Source organism: Odontesthes bonariensis, chromosome 18, assembly GCF_027942865.1.
Source record: "Odontesthes bonariensis isolate fOdoBon6 chromosome 18, fOdoBon6.hap1, whole genome shotgun sequence".
NCBI lineage: Eukaryota > Metazoa > Chordata > Actinopteri > Atheriniformes > Atherinopsidae > Odontesthes > Odontesthes bonariensis.
The window spans coordinates 13,052,441-13,074,210 of record NC_134523.1 but is presented as its reverse complement, the minus strand read 5'-3'; the positions used below and the strand labels follow the sequence as shown (position 1 = coordinate 13,074,210).

Here is a 21,770-nt window from a genome sequence, read left to right as displayed (position 1 = left end):
TTTGATGTAACTTTATACCACATGATGCAAGTTAGGTTTGCCTTTTTGGAGTTCAATCTATAGTATGAATACCATGTATTCTTGAATTAATGTTGTTGTGTCACGTGGCAACAGATCACCCTCACAGAGAATGACAAAGTAAGCAACTATTACTAACTAAACATTTAATGTCCTGTTTTCTCTCTGCACACTCCCGTTTTCCCACAGTGTCGCCTCCCGGGTCACAGAAGTCGGTCATCCAGCCTCAGTCTGACAGTGGAGAGCGCCCTGGAGAGTTTTGACTTCCTCAACACTTCTGACTTTGATGATGAGGATACAGGAGATGATAACACTGGCCTTAGCATCCCCCCACAGAGGTCTCCAATTTTTGATACGGATGGCGAGAGGATTGGGTGAGTTCTCTTTCAGAGAAAAGCATATCGTACTTAACTATTCAATGTTTTGATTTAAGTTTAAGCAAAGTGTCTTTCAGAAGCCTGATCTTAGGAGAACTGTGTACTATATAGTTGTACATATATTTTTATTATTTTATATTTTATTTAATTTTATTATTATTATATTTTTGTTTTATTGCACCAAACAGACCAGGCCAAATTCCTTGTGATGTGAAACTTACTTGGCAATAAAATCTTTGCTGATTCTGATTCTGATTCTGATATAGCTTGAAATTGGTGAGGGACCTGATTTACAAGCACTGTTCTGTGTGGTTATGCTGCCACCTAGTGGTGACTATTTGTATGTGCTGCTCAGGGGCCAGCATCCAGAGGCCAGAGGACACCTGAGTGAGGCCTTGACGGAGGATACCGGTGTGGGCAACAGCGTTGCAGGAAGCCCCCTGCCACTCACTACTGGAAATGAAAACCTTGACGTAGCCATCGTCATCCACCTCCAGTACTGTAATCACCTCATACAGGTACAGCTCCTATGACATCTGCTGTCATAGTCTGCAGTATGAATAATATATTGAAGTTGACACCGGCAGGTAATTTCTGACACTTCACTTCTTGCTTCTCACATGTATTTGTCTCGGAATCTACTTGCAGTTGTTGAGCAGTGGGGTGGGTGTGTGGCAGCGTCGCAGTCTGCTCCTCAAACTGTCTGGACAGACCCAGCTGCTGGAGGAGCTAGCAGAGATCAGTGCAGACAGACTGGGGGCAATTACTTCAGCCGCTGACGGTGGGTACCAACAACTGAAAAACAACCCGCTGTAAATGTGAACAGTATTGTACAAAAGTCTTGAGCCACGCTTTTGCTATCTTTTAAAGTGGTCTGGAGCAATAGTTCTTTTGGCTTTCTGAGGGCCTTCCAAAGTTTTTATTTGTCTGCTTTTTATGCAATTTTCAGTCGAGTTTTTGTACCTGGCCTTTTTCTAAAGAATGTGTCTTTTTTTTTTTCTTTTTTTTTTAAATCCACTTAACACTGACCTGTGAATCAATCAGGCATTTAAAAAAAAAGAACATCTAATTCAAGGGATGAAATGGCATTGTATCTACACATAAGCACACGTGGCAAAGAACTCATTTTAAATAGTGTCTTTGCGTACTTTGCTACTAGCAGCCTGTCGCAAAGACGCATAATTTGGACCTCTAATTTCAGTTGCATCCGCAAAAGAGCTTCAAATGAGTGATTTATTTCCCATTTTCCTGGCAATATATAAAGAAATGAAGGACAGCTCAAGACTATTGCACAGTACTGTGTATATATGTCATTAAGAGTTTTGGTACAAAGGTTTTTTCATTTGACTTCATGTTCCGTGATGTTCCCTCAGTCCTCCCGAGCCTGGCAGAGCGCCCTCAGCTGATGACACTGTGGTCAGAGTGTAGCGGGTCTGCAGGACTTTTCCACACCACTCTGGACAGAGTGTTCCAACACATGAACCAGCGCTACACAACAGTGCTTCAGGAGAGACACCCACACAGTGCTGACACAGGTTAGCTCATCCACATTTTTTTTTCTTTTTTTCTTTTTTTCTGCAAATGGATTTATACTAAAAGCTAAATCCATTTGTTGGCATTGGCAACACAATCCGTTTGTCTTACATTCCCTCTGGTTTCAGTTTAGTCATGTGTTTGTTTTTGTTTTTTAAATCAGTAACAGCTTTAATTACATCCATGCGGGGATATTGTACACCATCAGCGCTGAAATGTGGTTGCTAACAGAATAAGACAGAACATCTAATGTAGTAGAGGCTGCTTGCAGAGCTGTGAGCTGCAGGTCACATGAATACAGTTGCACTGATTATTTCCTGAACCCAGCCAGAAAAGTGATTTAGGAACTCCAGTTATATTTGGTAATTTCCTAAAAAAAAATAACATTTCACCAAGTAACGCAACACAGATAAGATGCTGTGGTTTAGAGAAAACAATGCCAGAAAAGAATAGAGCAAACCCACATGTAAGGGAATGACTTCACCAATTAATCTGGGAAGAGTGTGTGACACTCGCCTCACTGAGTGTTGGGAGTCCATTCAGCTGCTGGGGCGAAGCATGGATACTTTTCTAACATGCAACATCTACGCCTGATCACTCTAATAATCCCCACAAGGAAGAAACGCATTGTACAGAACATTGATGAACCATGAATGTTTATTAAAGGATGAGAGGTAGAAAATGAATTGACACAGTTCATTGCAATACATCAGATTATTTTTTACAGTATCTCCCGATTCACATTTGTGGAATTTATTTCCACAGAATAGGAAGAAGGTGGTTTATTTCTCCATCTCGTGCAAATTGTATACAATAACTATCAGCTCTCCTTTTTTGGTGGCTTTTCATTAAACCATTTCCTGGTATTGTTTTCTCACCATGCAGATAAGTAATATTTTAAGAAGGCGTTTGTCCCTTGCACTGAGGTCAGTTGGCATATTACCCAAGTACATCATGCTGAAGCAGGGATGAAGCACAGTGCTCAATATTGATGTTGGATCCCCCTTATCTGCTCTTCCAGGCAGAGGTCTCTTGTGCCTTCCAACAATAGTATCAACAGTTTTTTTTATGCTGGCTCATCTCTCTGCCAGGTGGACAAGATTACTTCTTTTTTTTTTTTTATCCTGATGAGCTTTAGTCAAATGTGACGTGTCTGGCTAGAGCTGATCTGCAGAGGTCGGAGCAGTGCTGCACCTTTGCTGCAGAGACCAGTGATTGTGGAATAATTGAGGCTTCTGCTCAGACCAGCTTGTAACAGTGGCTCCAGCCCCGTGGTTCATTTATCTGTGGTATTGTGAAGACATGTGAGAAAGATTTCAGTTTGTTTCTGCTTTTATCACCCAATTTTGTAGAAAGGGGTCAAAGGATTTGTCAGCTCACTTTAGGATTCAGCTCTGCTCACTTTTTTGACAAAAGCAGCTGTTTTCTGTGTCTCTGAGTCAGTCAATTATGAACTTGAGAATTACACTTTAGTTCTTTACACTTTAAAAGTGCATTTTTCAGTCTACAAGCAGTGTTTTTTTTTAATTCAGTGCCTCTTCATCAGTCTAATATCACAGCTGTCATTTGTAAACCATCTGCTCAGAATACTTATTGTTGTTTTTTGTTTTTTTTCTTCTTTTCTCTTCAGTGATCGGGATGGTCGTGGGTGAGATGGTGGACAGGAACGACCTGGCGGCAACACAGGACCCTACTGCGGCTGCGCTCTCCCAGGACGTCCTGACTGTGTTTCAGTTCCACAGCTACATCTTACAACATGAAGTTCAGGACATGGAGACTCACCTGCTGCACCTGGCAAGAGAGGGTGAGCAAGAGATATAATGATAATAATAATAATTAATTGATAATAATTTGCAAACCTGCAAGTTGATACTTGAGCTAAAGGTGATGAGTCAAGTGAAGGTTTTCCTAGAATTGAAATTAAAAGCTTAACACTTTGAGGTGAAATGTTTGGGCTGTAGGTGGATGATTCAGGCAGCCACAATAAGAAATACTCAAAAATTGCTTTTTATGGAGACGTGATGAAAATCCGATGCTGGTTGTGTTTGCCAGCTGAAGTGTATGAAAGAAATAGCAATCGGATCTTTCCCTGTTTTGAATAAACTAATAAAGTATTTGAGTAAAATAAGCCAGCTTCAAACTCAGGAGTCAGGAGACATGTCATGTCATCCACAGAGGTGTTTGCAGAGGTCCTGTGCAGTGGGGATTATTCTCAGTGTCTGGCAGAGCTGGAGGAGGTGCCTTTGTCATCTCTCTGGCCTCGAAACGGCACCCTGAGAGCCGTGGCCTCCCTACTCACTGCAGAGGACCCTCAGGTCAGCAAGGCAACAGCCGACTACCTCTCTTCTGGAGCATCAAACAAACACTTCAGGACCAGGGTGAGCAGTGCTGAAGATAAGAGAGAATGTCACCTTGAACGCTCTCAACTGAAGCCCCATTTGAATGTCGTGTGTTGTGTGCAGGCTGTGGAGTGTTACACTGTGGCGCTGTCAGAGGCGGGAGTTCAGAGCCAGAGGGCCGCCTGCTCTGCTCTCAGCTGTCTGCAGGTCAGTGTCTGCTCACATGATCTGTTGTTCACAGTCATTTCCGTTCCCCGAGCTGTTGTACATTTGTGGAAAGAAAAGAGGAAAATGTCACTGGATGTTAGATTCGTTTCAATTCTGAAGAGACTTGCTTCATTGTCTGTGTGTAGGCAGTGGAGAGTATCAGAGCGGTGATAGCACTCTGTGATTCAGCCGACGAGGAGCTCCGCCACGTCGCCATAGAAACCCTGCTTACATTTGGTGAGTGGGACATTCATGGAAATAAAAATAAAAAATTTAAATAATCAAAGCAGAAATTAGTCCAGGATTGCTTTACTGTCCACAGCGGCATTTTCTTTCATCAAACCAACAGATACCTATTGATAAGGCCATGCCCTGATTGGACAGCTTCTCTTATGTATGTTTTATTGAAAGATCTTCCAAAACAGTGCTGAATGTCAGGATAGAGCGATTCCAACTAGACTATATATGGTGGTATTTTTACCAACAGAATCTAACAAAGAACATTTGAATTATATAAAGTCAAAATAGAGTTGGAGGTCCTGTGATACACACACAAAAGAAGGTTTGTTACAAAGAAACGTATCTGACGCCCGCACTGAACTGTAATGAGCAGCACAGCTGCTATGATGAGAAGCGTGAGGTAAGCTTGACATAAAGACTCAGGTCTTTTATGTTTGTATGTCTCTGGCTCCGTGTTGCATTCATATTTGAGTCAAACTGCAGCAGAGGTCATTTGGAAGCTGACCGAGTCCTACTTTTTAAAGTGTTTTGGTGCACATCAGAGTTTGCATGACAGTGTTAACACCTTTTAAGATGATTCGCACTAAATCTCTCAAGTTTGAACGCAAGTCTTACAAAGTGAAGTCAATCAATGTCAATGAGATGCATATAAGAGCGATATTGTAAAGCCCTCTGACTACCAGAACTAACTGACTTGACTGGTCACTGCAGCGGACCTCTTAACACCCAAGAAGTAGCAAGTTATCAAGTAGCTAGTTTAGCGTTACATGAAAGTAGTGTGAAGCATAATGTTTAGAATGAACTTTCATGGCTGTTACAGGTGAGGAGGGGCGGCTGGCGTATGAGCAGCTGGACACAGTTCCAGGGGAAATGATCCGTCTTGGCACACGGAGAGGAAACGCCGTCACCACTGCCTTCTGAGCCATCACGCCACTTAAACCACAACAGATAAGCGACCCCAGCTCGACCTCAGAGGACACCTTTAACCCCACACTGCACACCTATCAGGGCCGGTCTGTTTATTAATCTGTTCTCATGCAAGAAGTTTTTCACGCCTTCACAGTCGATCCCTTGTTCGCACTCACGGGTTAGGGTTACAAAAGGAACTAGCACCAAACAAACTGTCTTAACCACAAAAGACACACAACCTATAGCCCTCACGGTTATACACTTACACTCTTTTATTAACTTCAGTATCTGACACTTCCCACACTCCTCTTTACCCTGCTTTCTGAGCCAGGCAGACCGGTCAGGTGAAGTTAAACTGGAAGAGGAACTGGAATTTGACTGGGTCCAAAGCTGCTGCAAAGACTGACGGAATCCAGAAATGCATTTTCACCCTTCAACAGGCTATCTACTGCACACAACACCCGTATCACTTGCTCACTGATTAAGGATCGTGTTGATTGTTAAAGAGTCAGCTGTATCATGCAATGTATTTTGATCTTTGTATAATCGCTGCAACATGTTTTTTTTTGTTTTGTTTTTGTTGCATTGGAGATGTTTTCTGGCACTTCCAGAAGATTGCACTGTTGTACGGCTTGTAAATATGGCATATTTTACACAACCAGCGCAATACACCTGGTTGTGTTCAAAGCGTAACTTGTGTTCTCTGCTACGTTCCATTGGAGTTTCAGGGATTCGTGTGTGGTTGAAAGATGCGCGTTTGTGGCAGAGATGAACATTTATAAGGTGAGGATGGCTTCCAGGAGGGGCCGAGGTTAGAAAGCGGTTTACAGTCTTCGTCTGAAGAGGTGAAGCAGGTCAGTTTCGGTGCCCGAGGTTCCCTCGCTCAGCAGTTTACGTCTGGGTTGTCTCACGCTTGCAGTTTAACAAGTGCAATTTTTTTTGTACATATGTGATTCTTTTGCACTTGGCTGATGTGATACTGTCAGCTTTTACCACCTGAGCCTTGATGTGGTCCAGCAGGCAGATTCCACAAATACTCCGTTGTAAATGTATATATCCTACCAGTTCAGGTCAAGGGCAATAAATTGGGGTCGGGATTTTGTGAGAATGCACTTCGGTGTACAGAGAGAAGGATCTGCTGCGCTGAGTTTAGATGTAGCCTCGGTACGGGCTAACTGCACATTCATACAGCATGTGAGCTTATAGCAGGATTAGAAACGTAACGATGAGAAGCTGCAGGATGAAGTGCTCCGCTTGGTGCTTCCCGGGTCTGCTTTGTTTTCCGGAACCCTTAAAGTCACATGGGAAAACTGACCTGTGGTGAGCATCCAATTCCAGCTTTTCTCATAGTAACTGTACTACTGAGTCCGGTGCTGATGCACAACGACAAAACTCACATTTGTTCCCATATCTTATTTATTATTTACTACTCGTAATTCTAATATTCTTTGGAGTCATACTGCAGTAGAGCAGATGACTTTGTTCTGTAAATTAATTGTATATTTATGTTCTATTTTCAGGTTTAGTATTTGAAATATTGTCTTTGGTTTAAAAAGGCCCTCATGCTTTTACCATGATCTCATATCTGATGTTTAATTTTAACTGGAGTCTATTTTGAAGGAATTATAATAGATTAGATATTATTTTGGAGAAGATTAAGATTTGCTCATACTCTTAAGTATTATAGGTTTTTTGGGGGGGGTTTTGTTCCCTTAAAGGTCCCAAATTTATTGGGACTATACATTAGAAATGTTGCTTTATGAAGCAGAAGATTTACTGTAACCAAAGGAAAATTTGATTTTAAAGCCGACTTTTTAATAAGAGCTCATCCAAGAGAATGTATTTTCAGTACAACATCTGCATTTAGGCCAGAACACTCAGACATCTATAGAAGCACAACTTTAAAAAGAACGAGATGAACCCTTAACAGATAGATCTTGTTGCATTTGGTTGTAACTGCACAATCCAAAAGCCATATTAGTGAAAAAACAAGAAACGAGTAGTATTTTTAAGATATTTTTTTTTGTATTATAATCTGTAAATGTGTGAAGTTGTTATTAAAAGCTAAACATTGTGTCATGTTTTTTTTTTTTTTTCTATACAACCTTTTGCAAAACGTGATCATTTTAGGCAACACTTTTTGTTTCCTCCATGCTGGGAATAGCAGTACAGTGTTTCTGGTCAAGTATCTAAATTTTAACCCGCTCTGTGTATGTAATATTTTCATTTTACAAACTTGCAGTTGATCAGTGTTTAATAAGTTAATTATTGGACTCCTAATCACCATTAAGTACAAGTTGGCAATATGTGCACAAGTTTTGATATCAAGAGATAATTTTAAGAATAACTCGACACACTTTGCTGAAATGGAACTTTATCCATCTCATTGGTCAATAGCTTCAGCACTGATCCATCTGGTTGCATACTACTCTTCTGTTGTGGTCAGCAGTGTTTCCTCTGCTCAAACGTTGCAATAAAGTTTATTTTTGCATAATTAAAATGACAGTTGTGGGTTTCTTTTATACAGCTGAGTCCAATGTCCATAATGATAATTGCTTCTAAATGTTAATTGTTTTGGGTTTTTCCTTCTTCAGATATGTGAAAAGGCTTCACCGTTACAGTGTGAGGGGAAACGAGTAGTTCATGGTTGAATATCCCAAGCTTTAAAGAAATTGCATCTTTGTCAAACTAAAATTGTACAGTCCAGTATATATAGTCACCAATATTATCTGTGCAAAGCTGATTTTTTTTTTTTTTTCACAAGAAATAGCTTTCTCTTCAAAAGGGATTTTACTGGCAATTGTGCATTCAATTGAATACAATACACCTCCTGCATTTGATCAAATCTTTTTGAATAAAGTAAACTTTAGAATAAAGATTAAAAGCTCCAGCTCAACCCATGACTTCTGGGCAAATTTGGGTGAGTGCTTGTGTCCAGGTATATACAGTATGTGTAGTTTTAGGTTTGTAATGGTACATATGCGCTGGTGTTTAGTGCGCCAACATACGTCTTAATGCATATGCAGCTAGTTGGAATTCCACAGCTGAAACCAGCCAACCACACTGGAGTAATACCATGTCCAGTGAGGTTTAATGGTCATTCATGGGTCAACAAGCAATGGGTGTTGTGGCAAAGATCTATAGTAGATGAGGTGGTGCAGCTGTTGTGTCATTTCCATGGTGATAAGTCCAGCATGCCATTTGACTTTGAATTGTGCAAAGTTACTAAATTCAATGAGCTCGTAGCAACAGGTTGTTATAGTTGTAGCTGCTCTAATGACCCAAAACCCATCTTAAAGACGTTTTCAAAGACTTTATTTTATAACATCTTTCTGTACACAACTGCGCTGTAAATTTGAAATTTTACAGTGTAAACCTGAGTGTTTCAGGAAGGTTCCCCATTGCCATAATTCAGCAATCCATGACCCACTCAAGACAATTATCCCAAACATTTGAGCTTGTCACAGTAGGAAAATAATGTTCAACACCACATGGCTGAGAACTCAAGATCCAGAAAAGCTCTTTAGTTTGCATTCAGTTAACATAAAAGTTTAGGGTTGAAATATCAGAGTCCCCCACCCATCTCAGGATGGTCATGGATTGATGTGGTCCTGCTCTGAAAATTTTCCAAAGAAAAAATAAAATATCCTGAGTTGACAGAATTCCACCAAAATCCATGCTGCCAAAATAAAACAAGCTGTGCAAAATTTAAACAAATCCTCAACCACCACATTTTTCCAACCGTGATAGTAAAATGTTTAGACAAGCTTTGTTTTTAAAAAGGCAAAAAAAAAAATTTAAAAAAAAAAAAAAAAAAAAAAGAAATCAAAGGTTAAAAAGAATAGAATAAAAGTCAGCCCATTCTCTTGGATGAACAAAAATAAAAACTGCCATTTCAAGAGCAAGCACACAGGACCAAATGGAAAAAAGTTCCAGGTTAATCCTGCTCTCCTGAGGGTCCTGCTTGTTCCTGGTCTGTTTCTCCATCACCAAGACAGCAATCGGCTTCCTCGTGTTCACTCTGACCTGCTACGTCATCTTCATGCTCTACTTCGTCAGCCGCTTCCACATCGAGAGCAATATCCTTTAGTTCTTCCAGGCTGTCTGGACACTTCCCCGTCAGTCTCTGAAGAAACGATACAAAGTTTACAGAAGTATCAAATAAGATGACTCCGTTTAGTTTGTTCACTGAAAAGCAGACATATCAAATATTTTGCATTGAAAATTTGACCAAAGATTCAACTAGCATAAATTCCTCTTACTTCTTTCCCAAAATAATTAGTCAAGTGTAGCGGGAAGGTGCATACCTCAATCATGTCAGCCATGTACTGCACATGTTGTGCCAGCTCCTGCAGCTCTTCATTTTCACCCTGAAGCTTTCTAATCTGTTCATCTCTGGTCTCGATGTCTCTGTGCAGCTGATTTAAACAAGGGTGGGTAAATAAAAAATTAAATATATAGAAAGTCATTTTAAGTATGCTCACAGACAAAGCAGAGTACAATCAAACATTATAATGAAGGACTTTCAGTGGACTCTTATTGTCAGGAAAGTCAAACTTGAGTAAAATAATTAGTCTTGTGCAACTGTAAGAAGAAAAAAAACAAAGCTGGGACCGACATTTCATTTAACAGTTGGAATAGTTTAGTTGTGTACTGAAGCGATGCCAGCAGAACTGGAGCCAACTAAGGTCAAGTCAGTGGGAGCGTGGGAATAGCTCGGACAGCTAAACATTAGCCGACTCTCAGTGATTAACTCACCTTCTCGTTCTCCTGTAGGACATTGTACAGGGCCTTTTGTCGCTCGTCAGCCACTTCCTTCCAGTAGGCGGCAGGGGGAGTTTCTAAAATGACAGCAGATGTTTCAGACCAAGCCAAAGGTTTCTAGAGCTGCCAACGTGTAGTAGACCGCATCAGACATGTACCTTTCACCATAAGTTCATAGGCTTCATTTGACATGCCATCTGGTGAACAATCAGCATCTTCCGTTTGTGTGGATTTGACCTCAACCTTCACCCTCTTAGAACCTTTAGTTTCTTCAAGATTCCGTTGTTTCCGCTTAGGAATGACCTTTCCTGCCTAAAGGAAAGGAAAGGGATTAACTAAGAAACCAGAGCATGTGCTGCATTAGATAAAAACTAGATAAATCCCACCGATTTATAAGATCAATACAGACCCATTAATTTAAGGGTACAGCTACTACGTACCTGTGCCAACTTCAAAGCCGTGTTGACTGCTGAGGGTTTGAGGGCCTGAAGCCTTTGGGGACCCATTGTCTTCTGAGATGGTGCAAAAAAGCTCTGAAAAGTGACCAAACAACAAGTATTGTAGGTGGCGAGAGATCCCAAATCTGTTTATAAACCCATGATTCAGTCCCTTGAGAAACTAACATGACCCACAGTCTCCTTTTCAGAGCCTCTATTCAGAAGGGCTTAGCATCACTTCACACGCTTTACTTTGGTTACACTGTCACCATGGTAGAGTGCGCAAGTGAAGTGCTTAAACAGCGCTGCCATGCGCAGTACGGCTACAGGTGTGTGAACAAGGGCAGAGGATTGATTGATTCACATAGCAGCCGTGGGAAAGATTGTCTTGAACAGGCATTAAAAAGCAGTAGACAAAGCCCAGTTAATGTTTGGCTAGACCTCAGTGTTGTGGGGATATAAAATGTAATCTTTTAACTGTACACGAAACCCCAAGACACTTAGTTCTAAATCAAAAAAAAAGAAATAAAATTAAACTGGTCACCCCATTAGTGAAACCTGTAAATATGTGCCAGAGACAAGGTTAAAATATTTTAGTTTCTCGGTATTAAAATGTTGCTGACCGCATATGACTATCCTTAGAGTAAAACCCATCAGTAAGTGGGCCAGTATGCAGCCGTTCAACAGAGATGATAGTTTAAAAAGCATTTACAATTGTCCCATTGCAAACAAAAGGGCAGAGTTTCAAGTAACTTAAACACATTCCTGACAAATCTGAGTCAGTCTGGCTTTTAATAGGATACCATCCAGTGAATAGCATCTATGGACTTCGGTACTCTTATACACCTCAACATATAACCCCAACCGCGAATTTAAAAAAATAAATAAATAAATAAATACATTTGATAAGCGATTTGAAGACATTTTAACGGAAGAAAAATTAAACACTTACCATTATATTCTCAGACTCCTGATGGTTGCGTTTCATCCTTCCACCGAAACTCATTTTCGTTAAAGAGATCTGATAGGAAAGTGGTAACATATGAAACACTACTGTTCAACGAAGATAGGGACAAAACAAGCTAGTTCAGCATCTAGTTATTGGTTAAAAGCATCATTTTAAGTTATCTGGACAGTAAAAATGAATGTAAAGAGTGACAACTTTTTCTTTAAAAAAAAAAAAAAAAAACCTACCTAGTTAGCCAATGCTAAAAATGAGATACAGGGGAAAGTAACAGCTTCGTATCGAGCCTTACAAGTCCAGGCCAGCCTGTTCCAATTAAGTCTAAAAATCACTTTAAACTTACAAATTACGTATATACAGCTTAAATAGACACGGACATAGTTCAACCAACACGTCATTAAACCTGTAAAGACTTATTCACCTTAATTCTGCTGTCAGAAAACTCGTCGTTTCTTATGTTCCTCTGCTAAGAATCTCGCGCCAGGGGCTTAAATACGCCCGCCTAGTCACGTGGTAAAGGCGCCAATCATGACCGAGATATTTTTTCCCTGCTGCTGCCCCCCCTCGTCCCCCACCCCCACACCCAGTTAGTGCGGTCACATGTCAACATACGTCACATCGCTGTAGCTGGCTGCGCAGCCATTTTGGGGGAGGCTGTGGACCGTCGAGCTTGTTTGTGCTGTTACTAGCTGCCATTAAACACACAAAGAAACCAAACGGAAAAACGTTGGACGACACGTCGTTAAATATGGGCCCGCCGGGAGACACAACCTGCCACATGACGCCTGAAAGAACGGAGGATTTCCGCCGGATTGTCGATTTATCTTGACATGGCATGCGGCAGGGCGAGCCGGAGGTTGTGACGACTGAAGAAAAGAAGAGAAAGAGAACAAGCAAACACCTCGAAACTTCAGACGTGAAAGAGGGAGATTTTGTTTAGCTAACGTTTGTTTGGCCATTCAGCGTTTGTCATCGGTTGACTACTGATCCCCTTGCTGATTTTTGTCGATTATGTTGTTGACAAGACACGACTGAAGCAAATTATATCGAGCTAAAATGCTGAGCACAAGCAGAAACAACAGTTAGACGGTGAACCCCACTGGTTTCTCGGCTCTTAACAGCACTGGCAGTCACATTGAACCCAGTGAGAAAATGTAAACGCGTCGAAAGATGACTGACCGAACATAGGCCTCAGTTAAAGCCAGTCTGTCAGATAAGATGTAGTTTTATCGTTGGTTCACTACTAGTTAGTGTCGGAAGTGAATGCCTAGGTTAGCTTGCTAGCTCATCTTAGCTAGTGTGCTAAAAATACGTCCACATCATGACTATCAGCTGTGGCAACGCCGCAGGCCTCGGGCTAAATGAGTGACAGCAGCAGTGAAGGAAATGTCAAGTTACTTTCGTGGTAGTCTTCGATGTTACCCGCTGCCAGTATCTCCTGGCACCTGTATTTACCTGCCATGTTCGTCTGTATCCCCAGTCCGTCTGTAACGCGCACATAACGCAGTCTCTACAGAGAAACAAACAAAACTACAGCCATGGATGAGGGACTTTGAGTGACCCAGTTAATAGAATATTTGTCCGCTTGCTGTAGGCCACAATCTCACTATCAAATAAATATTACCGGCATAGTTTTTTTTTTTTTTTTTTGTAGTAGAAGCCGCTTCTGTTGGTTTCAGTAACATTTACTAAATAAGTCAATTTTTGAGTTGCTGTTTCCTTGAAATCTGTTGTAATCCACTGTCAGTTGCAGCTTGAAAAAAACAAACGAGCTCATTTGGCTTGCAAGTCATGTCTTAAAACATGGATTTCTGATCAAGGCTCAAGGAGATGTAGTCTTAGTCTTTTTGATAATTCCCCTCATCAAGACTGCCCTTTTTACAAAAAAAAAAAGTGAAATGACTTAGTTTTGTTACTTTGTTGGTATTTTCAGTTCATAGTATATAGGAGATCTAGCTTAAGAGCTTTGATGCATTGTTTATGCAAAGGGTAGCTAGCTCCATATTTTTTTCAAAATATAAAATACAAGACGAGAGTGTCGCTAAACTACACAGCACAAGAGGAAAAGACACTACCATAAAAAATCTAACCATGGGGGACCCGACTTCACGAAGAAACCAAACAAGAAATCGACTTCGAGCTCAACTTCGGAAGAAAAGGGAATCTTTGGCTGATCAGTTTGACTTCAAGATTTATATAGCCTTCGTTTTCAAGGAAAAGGTTTGTCAGCTCAATATGAGCACAGTGTTTTGCATTCATTCGTTACACATCTGAACGTCCAGCTCCTGACGAACCCAACGACTTAAAGTTGCATTTGTCTTTTCTCTTACAGAAGAAGAAGTCTGCACTTTTTGAGGTAGCTGAAGTGGTGCCTGTGATGACCAACAACTATGAAGAAAACATCCTGCGAGGTGTGCGCGATTCCAGCTACTCTCTTGAGAGTTCGATTGAACTCCTGCAAAAAGACGTTGTGCAGCTACACGCTCCCAGATACCAGTCAATGCGAAGGGTAAGATCGTGAACCATCTGCAGACGGGTCGGTCTGAGGGGGAAAACCTCTGATTTTGTTAATTGATTTGGCTGTCTGTCTTTTTAATGTTATTACAGGATGTGATAGGCTGCACACAAGAAATGGATTTTATCCTTTGGCCACGCAACGATATTGAGAAGATTGTCTGTCTGCTGTTCTCCAGATGGAAAGGGGCTGATGATGAACCCTTTAGGCCTGTTCAGGTCAGACTCTGGCACCTATCGGATCACTCTGTGTTAATATTTCACACCGGTTATCGCTCTTGTTTGCCACAGACATTTTGTATGCATGAGCTTAGGGTGTGGCAGTTTGGCTAAAGCCAAATCTTGAGCAAGACGAAAAGCCAGATTCAAACAAATCGTCCTATCTCCATGAGCAACATTGATGATCGGGAATAACAGTAGAACCGTAATCTTTTTGAGTGAGAAGTAAGGTTATTGTGCACATTAACAGAAAGTATGTTTTTACTGTGTAGCCCTTTTACATTAATTAGATGTGCTAGCGGTCCCAACCCTGCATGTAACACATCTTTTCTGTTTTCTGCAGGCCAAGTTTGAATTTCATCATGGAGACTACGAGAAGCAGTGCTTGCATGCTTTGGGTCGTAAAGACAAGGCTGGAATGGTCATGAACAACCCAACTCAGTCTGTATTTCTCTTCATGGATAGACAACACTTACAAGTAAGTCAGTCTGCTGAAATGGTGAACAGTTGTTTTCAAGATCTGAAAACTCTGCCATCGAAAATACTTGTCCACAAATGGTTTTTTTTCTTTCTCCTTTCTGCTGCTTTCAGACTCCTAAAACCAAGGCCACAGTTTTCAAGTTGTGCAGCCTCTGCCTGTACTTGCCCCAGGACCAGCTGACCTGCTGGGGTGTGGGAGACATCGAGGATCACCTCCGCCCGTACATGCCTGATTAAGGCTCCTTGCTCCACCCAGCCACACAGAGACAAGCCTTTCCTCTCCATCCTGCCTAAGCCTTCAGAAGCAAATTTATGTACTCATCTCCTCCCTTTCCCTTTAAAAGATTTGAACTTATGCTTGGATCTCCTTTTTGTTCCCCATCCACTCTCCTCCCCCCTGACCTGAAGCTGATTCCGTTTCCATGCCTTTTATTACCCCTCCCCCTCACCTCCTGCTCACACTTCCAATATTCCTCCAATTATCTCTGTCATTTTTGGATTGGTTCTGAATTTTTTCTATTTGATTTGATTTTACATCCTCTTCAATTCCCTCCTCCTCACCCACCCATACTTTTTTTTTTTTCCCCTTTCATTTGAACCTGCACGAACATTGATTTTGAGTGGTTGGTTGTTCTCTTGGAGCCACATTGTCAACAGCGCCGGTCATTGAAGGAACTCTTTATGTTGCATCAAAACAGGAACAAGCAATACCCAGGTCTTCACGGTGGTTCTCAGATGGACGTGTATAATATCCTTGTTGTCATAAAGGATTGTTAAAGCTTGTTTGTAATGTCACAAAACAACCTTGTGCAATCTTTTGGCCAAGGACGGGTGTGATCGGGTGTTAAAACGCCTGAATAAGCAGAGATAACAAGATGAACAGTATCTGTCAAATCATATGGTGTAGGTATTGCTTCTTATAAACAGCCTTAGTTATTTTGCTGGACTTTTTCAAAGATGTTTTTGTGTCATTTGCTTTTCTCTGAAACATACTAGGCAGGACTTTGCTGAAATCTTGAGTGTCTTGAAAGGCATTGTACACAAAGTTGAGGGATGTTGGTTAGATGTTGATGGTAATTTTCACCGTTCAAGCCATTCATGCACTATTCATTTAAGCTACTGAAATCTGATGTTCTATGCTTTTGTTTTGTTTTTTTTGTTTGGGATGTGGGTTGGTGAGAAAATGAAGTGACAGATTTAATGTTTAACACACCTAACAAAACCTGCTAAAAGCTAAGTGATTTGTGCTTAATTTGACCTACTAAAACGCAGATAATTTGCTGCCACGCTTATCGATTTGAAATTGGGTTCAGTAGGCTTTCTTGTCAAAGACTGAAAAGTACATAGTTGCATTATGATTTTGTTCCTTGTTGATTCAGTGTGTTCAGTTCAAAGGGTTTACGGCATGTAACTTCTGGTTCTTTTTTCTATTGGTTCTCAAATCAATACTGCTGAGCATATCCCAATACAGTGCAAATTCTGAAAGCATAACCTTTTGTCCAGTTTTTTTTATTGCATGTCCGTGAATCATTGACAGGAGTGACGGCTCATTTCTCTTACTGTTAACACTTAAAGTACCCAGCAATAGTAACATGGAGTTGTGGCACCAAACACTGTACATAATCTGGTTCTTATATACAGACAGAGGCTTGATACTATCTTCAGAGTCCTTTGTTTTGGTACTGAAGATCCATGGGAGATAGTTTAGCTGCTGCCAAGGTGCTTAGTGTGTCTTCCTTGTGCAAGGAGCTTCCCCGTGACTTTGCTGGTGAGATCTACGGTGGCAAATGCCAGTGTCCGCCCTTGCTTCAGGACCTGCGCAGTGATGAGTACATCCTCGCCCATCTTTGCAGCGTTCATGTACCTGTAACATTTTTTTCCATGTTAACTGTTTATAAAGTTAATTTTTAATTAGCCATGGAAATAACACGGAATGTCACTGTCAGATAGGGGGGGAAGGGAACGTATGGTGAGAAATATATTTTATTTTAAGACTAAACACATTTTCAGTTATATTTTATCATCTTAACACTGATATCAGCACTTTAAAATTACACGTTCACCTTTGGCCACATTTAGACCAACAAAAGAAAGAAAATGCGCAGTTGACTGACTGAATATCGTGGCTTTCTTTTGCTGGCATTGGCCAAGTCAAATGATAAGAACAGATTTTGGCATGTTTAGATCTGCAATTATACTGACAATAATAATCCAGTGCAAATAAGTCAAATACAAAGTTTTTTTTTATACTAGCATAATCCATGGACTCACGTTATGTTCATGTCCACACTGACTCCGGGCGCCCCCCTCTCGCTGTACATTATAGCGAGGGTGGAGATGACATCCACCAGGGTGGCTGTCATCCCCCCGTGCAGCGTCCCGCCCCGGTTGGTGTGCTCCTCTTCCACCCGCATCTCGCACACCACCTTACCCGGGCTGGCAGACAAGACGTCCACCTGTAGAATACACAGCCGTCTGTGGCAGCACAACAACGCGGACACCGTACAGCTGCACAAAGTTTGCAACTGTTGTTAAAATCGCAAACACACTCAGTGCTCGACCAGAAATAAACCTTATAAACGTAGCATCTTTACCTTGCTCAAGACTCTGTCGAAGCCTGGATTATCGACCATTGCTCTCATGATTTGTTTTAACGTGTTTAAAGTCAGCGGGCCCATGTTTACCGCAGCTAAATGAGGCCAATGTCAAACTTGTGTTTATTTCACACCGGAAACTGTGGTGCTCGATAAATCATCCGGGTGAAATTTTCGCGTTTTGACTAAAGTGTGTCAGATCTGTAGGGAAGTTCGTAAACGTAAAATCATACGATTGATACCAACATATGGTCGTATCTATAACCCTATATTTAACCCTTTTTTCAATATTTTTCTATTTATGCTTGCTAACAAAGAGCTGTTGAAATTAGCTTTAAAATTGGCCTTGTACAGGGCTCTGGAAGTTTTCCTACATATCAAAATGCTTTACCAAACCCTTTTTTTTTTTTTTACCTTGCCCACCCGTGGGATTTCTACCTTTTATAGAGCATATTTTGCTATTTCACCCGGACGTCTTTCACTGTTACACCTAACTGGGACAACTTGCCGAGAGAGAGAAAATGGACTAGTAATTGCACTTGAATCAACATTTCAATTTAAATTTCTGTTTTTAAAAACTGGTGCCTGTAGGAAAATGGCCTCCACATCGGGCTCAGACAAACCGTCTGTTTCAGACGTGGAAAAAGACCGCGCGCGTCTCTGCGACGAGTTCGCTGTGATAGCAGGAACTGACAGTGCCGTGGCTCAGTGCTACCTGGCAGAAAACGACTGGGAGACCGAGGTACAGTGGTCTGTATGTCACAGTTGTGGTTGGCTTGAGAGGGAATGACATTGTTGTGGACCAGTATGTTCATCTTAAATTGCAGTTCAACACAGCTGCAGCTTATTTAACAAATTAGGCAAGAGTCCGTGGGTAAACTTCTCTTAATAATCGTATTGCCTATGGAATAGGTAATATCCAACCAGGCCCTGGTTCTTTTTTATTACAATGACAAATGCAAAAAAAAAAAAAAAAAATGCTGTAACTGTTTTTTCAGAGGGCTTTGAACTCGTTCTTCGAGGCAGACATGGAGAGAGTATTTGCAGAAGATTTTCCAGAGAATGATGGTAGCCCCAAAGCTAAGAGGCAGAAGGTCCAAGAAAAACCCCCAGAAGACTGGTGAGTCCACTGTATTCACTGCCCCAAGTTCATATGACTGTGTGTGTCAAGATGACTCTGCTTTTTAACCAGCCGCCCCCCAATGACTCGGATTACAGTACTGTGACTGTCTCTGAAACATTTCCAGCATAGATTTGACCAGAGACAGTCCTGCCTCTGCGCAGAAACCCTCAGAGGAAGATGACAGCAAGCTGTCCCTGATCTCCTGGAACGTGGACGGGCTTGATACAGACAACCTTGCCGAGCGTGCCAGAGGTTTATGTTCCTATTTAGTACTGTAAGCAAGTTTTACAACTATTGCACTCTTTTGGACGTTGACTTTTTGGGGGGAGGTGGGCAAGAACAAGGAGCTGTTCTCTGTATGTCTGACCACCTCCTTGGGTTATTGAACAGAAAGAAGGCAAATGATATTTACAGGGATTCTTCCTCTTACACAGATATACGCCTGACGTGGTGTTCCTACAGGAGCTCATTCCACCCTATGTCCAGTACTTGAAGAAACGGGCTGTTAGCTACCTTATCATTGAAGGTAAAGTATGTTCACAAGGTCTTGCCTCTGAATACTTGCTGCTATTGCCACAGTAGGAAAAGCACACGTCTACATAATGACGAAGACGGAATTCTGTTTGGTTGCTTTGGTTTCAGGAGGCTGGTTGATGCATAATGTCACACTTGCAAAGAATGAAATGATTATTGTTGTTAATACAGGCTGTGGTTTACTGTGCGAAAGACTTAAGATGTTGGTATTTCACTTGGAACTTGTCTACAGCGACACCTACATACAGTACATGCAGTGTTTATATTTACTACAAGAATCCTAGTGGCTTCGTATTTTCTGAGCTGTAAACAAATAGATTGAAGCATTAAGGTAGAGAAAGTTCCCCTCTGAGGATTCATAATAAAATAAAACACTGTAAAAATGCTCAGTTACAAGTAAAAAAATCCTGAAATAACAGTGTTAGAGTAATTGCATCATGAATGAGAGGAGAGTTGGAGCAGGAGCAAAGGAAGAGCTTATTAAAATTTGATGCATATCGGGATCATTTTAACAGAAACTTTGAGCTACAGCATTTGGCCATGGAGGTGGATGTGCCGTCCCGGCGCTCCTGTTTGTCTGATTCTCTTTTAGCTTAAGCACTCAGTCAGCACTTAGTTATTCACTTTAATTAAAAATGCCCACATTTTAACTATTACTATCTTTTAAAAGTGCTTCTCGGTGTGTTTGCCATTTATCCATTCATATACAGCACTTCTTCTCTAATATTTACAATGAGCTCATCAGTGGGGTTCAATGTTTTGACCAAGATCCCTCTGGAGGGTCTGTGGATCGGAACGGCTGACCTTCAGATTTAGCAAAGTACTTGAAAGTAATGAAACCTTGTGGGGAACTATGAGTCACAAAACATTGAAAATGCTCAAAGCATACAAGTCAAGATGTGTTTTGCACACATGGGCAGTATTTGGGTTTATGTGATTAGATTCCACCTTTCAAAAACAGAAGATCTGGTTATCAGAGAGAATTTCTGGAGAATGGCCTTAGCTGTTGTCACTACAACAGAGTGTAGATACGTCATGTGTGGAAACATCATGTCCAGATCACAAAGCTGTCTTAGCAGCAGATAGTACATCTTGTCTCAAACAAAAAACAGCCAGTATTCACCTCAGAATCTATATCTGTGCTTTATGGCTTTTTGAAGGTAAAGGTGTACAATTTCAACAAGTAGTGAAAGAGAGCAATCTGGTGTCTGATCTGATGATATGCTGCCTTTAGTCATGCTGATCAACTTCTCTTGAGTGTTCTGAAATCCAGGCTTCACAACAGTTTACAAAGTCTTTTTCATCATTTCTTCCAGGGGAGCTTGGACCTTAACGTCTCCCCTGCCTTTTTTCAGATAAATTGTCTGATGTTTTATGCTCTGCCTTTACCACGAGCCACAGCTACAATTCACAAGAATTTCCATTACAGATTGTTATCCATAAAGTGGGTGTTGATGTTTAGGGACTGATTGCTATCCATTTCCTACTCTGAACTTGTTTTGAGCAGGTGGTGAGGAGGCTTATTTCACAGGGATGATGCTGAAGAAGTCACGGGTCAAATTTTTGGAGAGTGAAATAGTAACTTACCCCACCACACAGATGATGAGGAATCTCCTAGTAGCTCAGGTTTGCGCACCATCACCTGATGTATTTTATAAACATGAGTTAGTCCATCTGAATGTGACACAGAGGGCCATTTTCCTTTGTTTAAATCAGGCGACGTTCAAAGGTCAGAAGCTGTGTCTGATGACGTCTCACCTTGAAAGCTGCAAGGCCCACGCAAATGAGCGCATGAAACAGCTGCAGGTGGTGATGCAGAGGATGAAAGATGCTCCTGATGAGGTCACCGTCCTTTTTGGAGGAGACACAAACCTGAGGGACACTGAGGTTGGTTCAGCTTGTTGACTTGTGTCCACAGACATACTGTTGAATTTACTCATTGGTTATATTTGCTCCGGTTTCACTGTCAGGTGGCCAAAGTAGGCCTGCCATCCACCGTCTGTGACGTGTGGGAGCGACTGGGCAAGCAGGAGCACTGCCGCTACACGTGGGATACCAAAGCCAACAGCAATAAGACTCTTCCCTACGTCAGCCGCTGCCGCTTTGACCGCATTTACTTCCGTCCAGCCACAAAGGAAGGAGTCCCACATCTAGCTCCAGATCATATGGCTCTGGTGGGGCTGGAGAAGCTGGACTGTGGCCGCTACACAAGTGATCACTGGGGAATTTACTGTAGCTTCACTGCTGAGTAGAAACACACAAAGCAAGAAGGACCATTCCAGTTCAATCTATTTCAGATCAGATGGTCTTATGGTTTTTTTGTGTTCGGTGAACAGTTGAGTTGGGTTTGGACCACATTTAGTCTTTCTCTCTGAAATATGTTCTAACCTAAGCTGACGTTTGACTGTTGGATTTTTTTTTTTCTTGATTTAGTTTGATCGCTTAGCTTCAGTGTTTATTTTAGCAGCCAGTGAAATGTGTGAAGTACCAGTGAATAAAACAAGATGTGATTTTGGTG

General features: G+C 41.4%; 5 protein-coding genes across 9 annotated transcripts in view; 3 read left to right on the top strand and 2 right to left on the bottom strand.

The window, feature by feature from the left end:
* The window catches only part of ripor2 (RHO family interacting cell polarization regulator 2), a 73,681-nt gene extending 65,558 nt beyond the window's left edge, over positions 1–8,123 (top strand). For all 4 annotated transcript variants that reach the window (XM_075449463.1, XM_075449462.1, XM_075449465.1 and 1 more), the window contains 9 exons: positions 208–392; positions 751–913; positions 1,044–1,176; positions 1,769–1,930; positions 3,559–3,732; positions 4,104–4,306; positions 4,391–4,474; positions 4,621–4,711; positions 5,535–8,123. In XM_075449463.1, coding sequence (XP_075305578.1) covers positions 208–392; positions 751–913; positions 1,044–1,176; positions 1,769–1,930; positions 3,559–3,732; positions 4,104–4,306; positions 4,391–4,474; positions 4,621–4,711; positions 5,535–5,635 — 1,296 coding nt within the window. In that variant the 3' untranslated portion in view covers positions 5,636–8,123. The remainder of the gene's footprint in view (positions 1–207; positions 393–750; positions 914–1,043; positions 1,177–1,768; positions 1,931–3,558; positions 3,733–4,103; positions 4,307–4,390; positions 4,475–4,620; positions 4,712–5,534) is intronic.
* Positions 8,124–8,922: 799 nt separating this feature from the next.
* On the bottom strand, positions 8,923–12,268 carry gmnn (geminin DNA replication inhibitor). Of its 2 annotated transcripts, none has more exons than XM_075449727.1 (7): positions 12,210–12,268; positions 11,777–11,845; positions 10,828–10,920; positions 10,546–10,699; positions 10,382–10,464; positions 9,931–10,041; positions 8,923–9,749 (listed from the first exon to the last, which is right to left on the bottom strand). In XM_075449727.1, the coding sequence occupies exons 2-7, from the start codon at positions 11,828–11,830 to the stop codon at positions 9,561–9,563; spliced, it is 684 nt and encodes a 227-aa protein (XP_075305842.1). In that variant the 5' UTR covers positions 11,831–11,845; positions 12,210–12,268; the 3' UTR covers positions 8,923–9,560. The 2 variants fall into 2 exon arrangements, with proteins under 2 accessions (XP_075305842.1, XP_075305843.1); XM_075449728.1 differs by lacking the exon at positions 12,210–12,268 and adding an exon at positions 12,019–12,193.
* Positions 12,269–12,396: 128 nt separating this feature from the next.
* c18h6orf62 (chromosome 18 C6orf62 homolog) lies at positions 12,397–16,492 on the top strand. Its single transcript, XM_075450475.1, has 5 exons — positions 12,397–14,008; positions 14,121–14,297; positions 14,396–14,521; positions 14,865–14,999; positions 15,113–16,492. Exons 1-5 carry the CDS (start codon positions 13,769–13,771, stop codon positions 15,236–15,238), a joined length of 804 nt encoding a protein of 267 aa, XP_075306590.1. The 5' UTR covers positions 12,397–13,768; the 3' UTR covers positions 15,239–16,492.
* Positions 16,493–16,500: 8 nt separating this feature from the next.
* Positions 16,501–17,757, bottom strand: acot13 (acyl-CoA thioesterase 13). The gene is made up of 3 exons (XM_075450476.1): positions 17,596–17,757; positions 17,273–17,457; positions 16,501–16,865 (listed from the first exon to the last, which is right to left on the bottom strand). The coding sequence occupies exons 1-3, from the start codon at positions 17,677–17,679 to the stop codon at positions 16,706–16,708; spliced, it is 429 nt and encodes a 142-aa protein (XP_075306591.1). The 5' UTR covers positions 17,680–17,757; the 3' UTR covers positions 16,501–16,705.
* A 300-nt stretch (positions 17,758–18,057) lies between these two features.
* tdp2b (tyrosyl-DNA phosphodiesterase 2b) lies at positions 18,058–21,770 on the top strand. The gene is made up of 7 exons (XM_075450474.1): positions 18,058–18,337; positions 18,594–18,715; positions 18,843–18,992; positions 19,153–19,244; positions 20,760–20,878; positions 20,969–21,139; positions 21,223–21,770. Exons 1-7 carry the CDS (start codon positions 18,191–18,193, stop codon positions 21,502–21,504), a joined length of 1,083 nt encoding a protein of 360 aa, XP_075306589.1. The 5' UTR covers positions 18,058–18,190; the 3' UTR covers positions 21,505–21,770.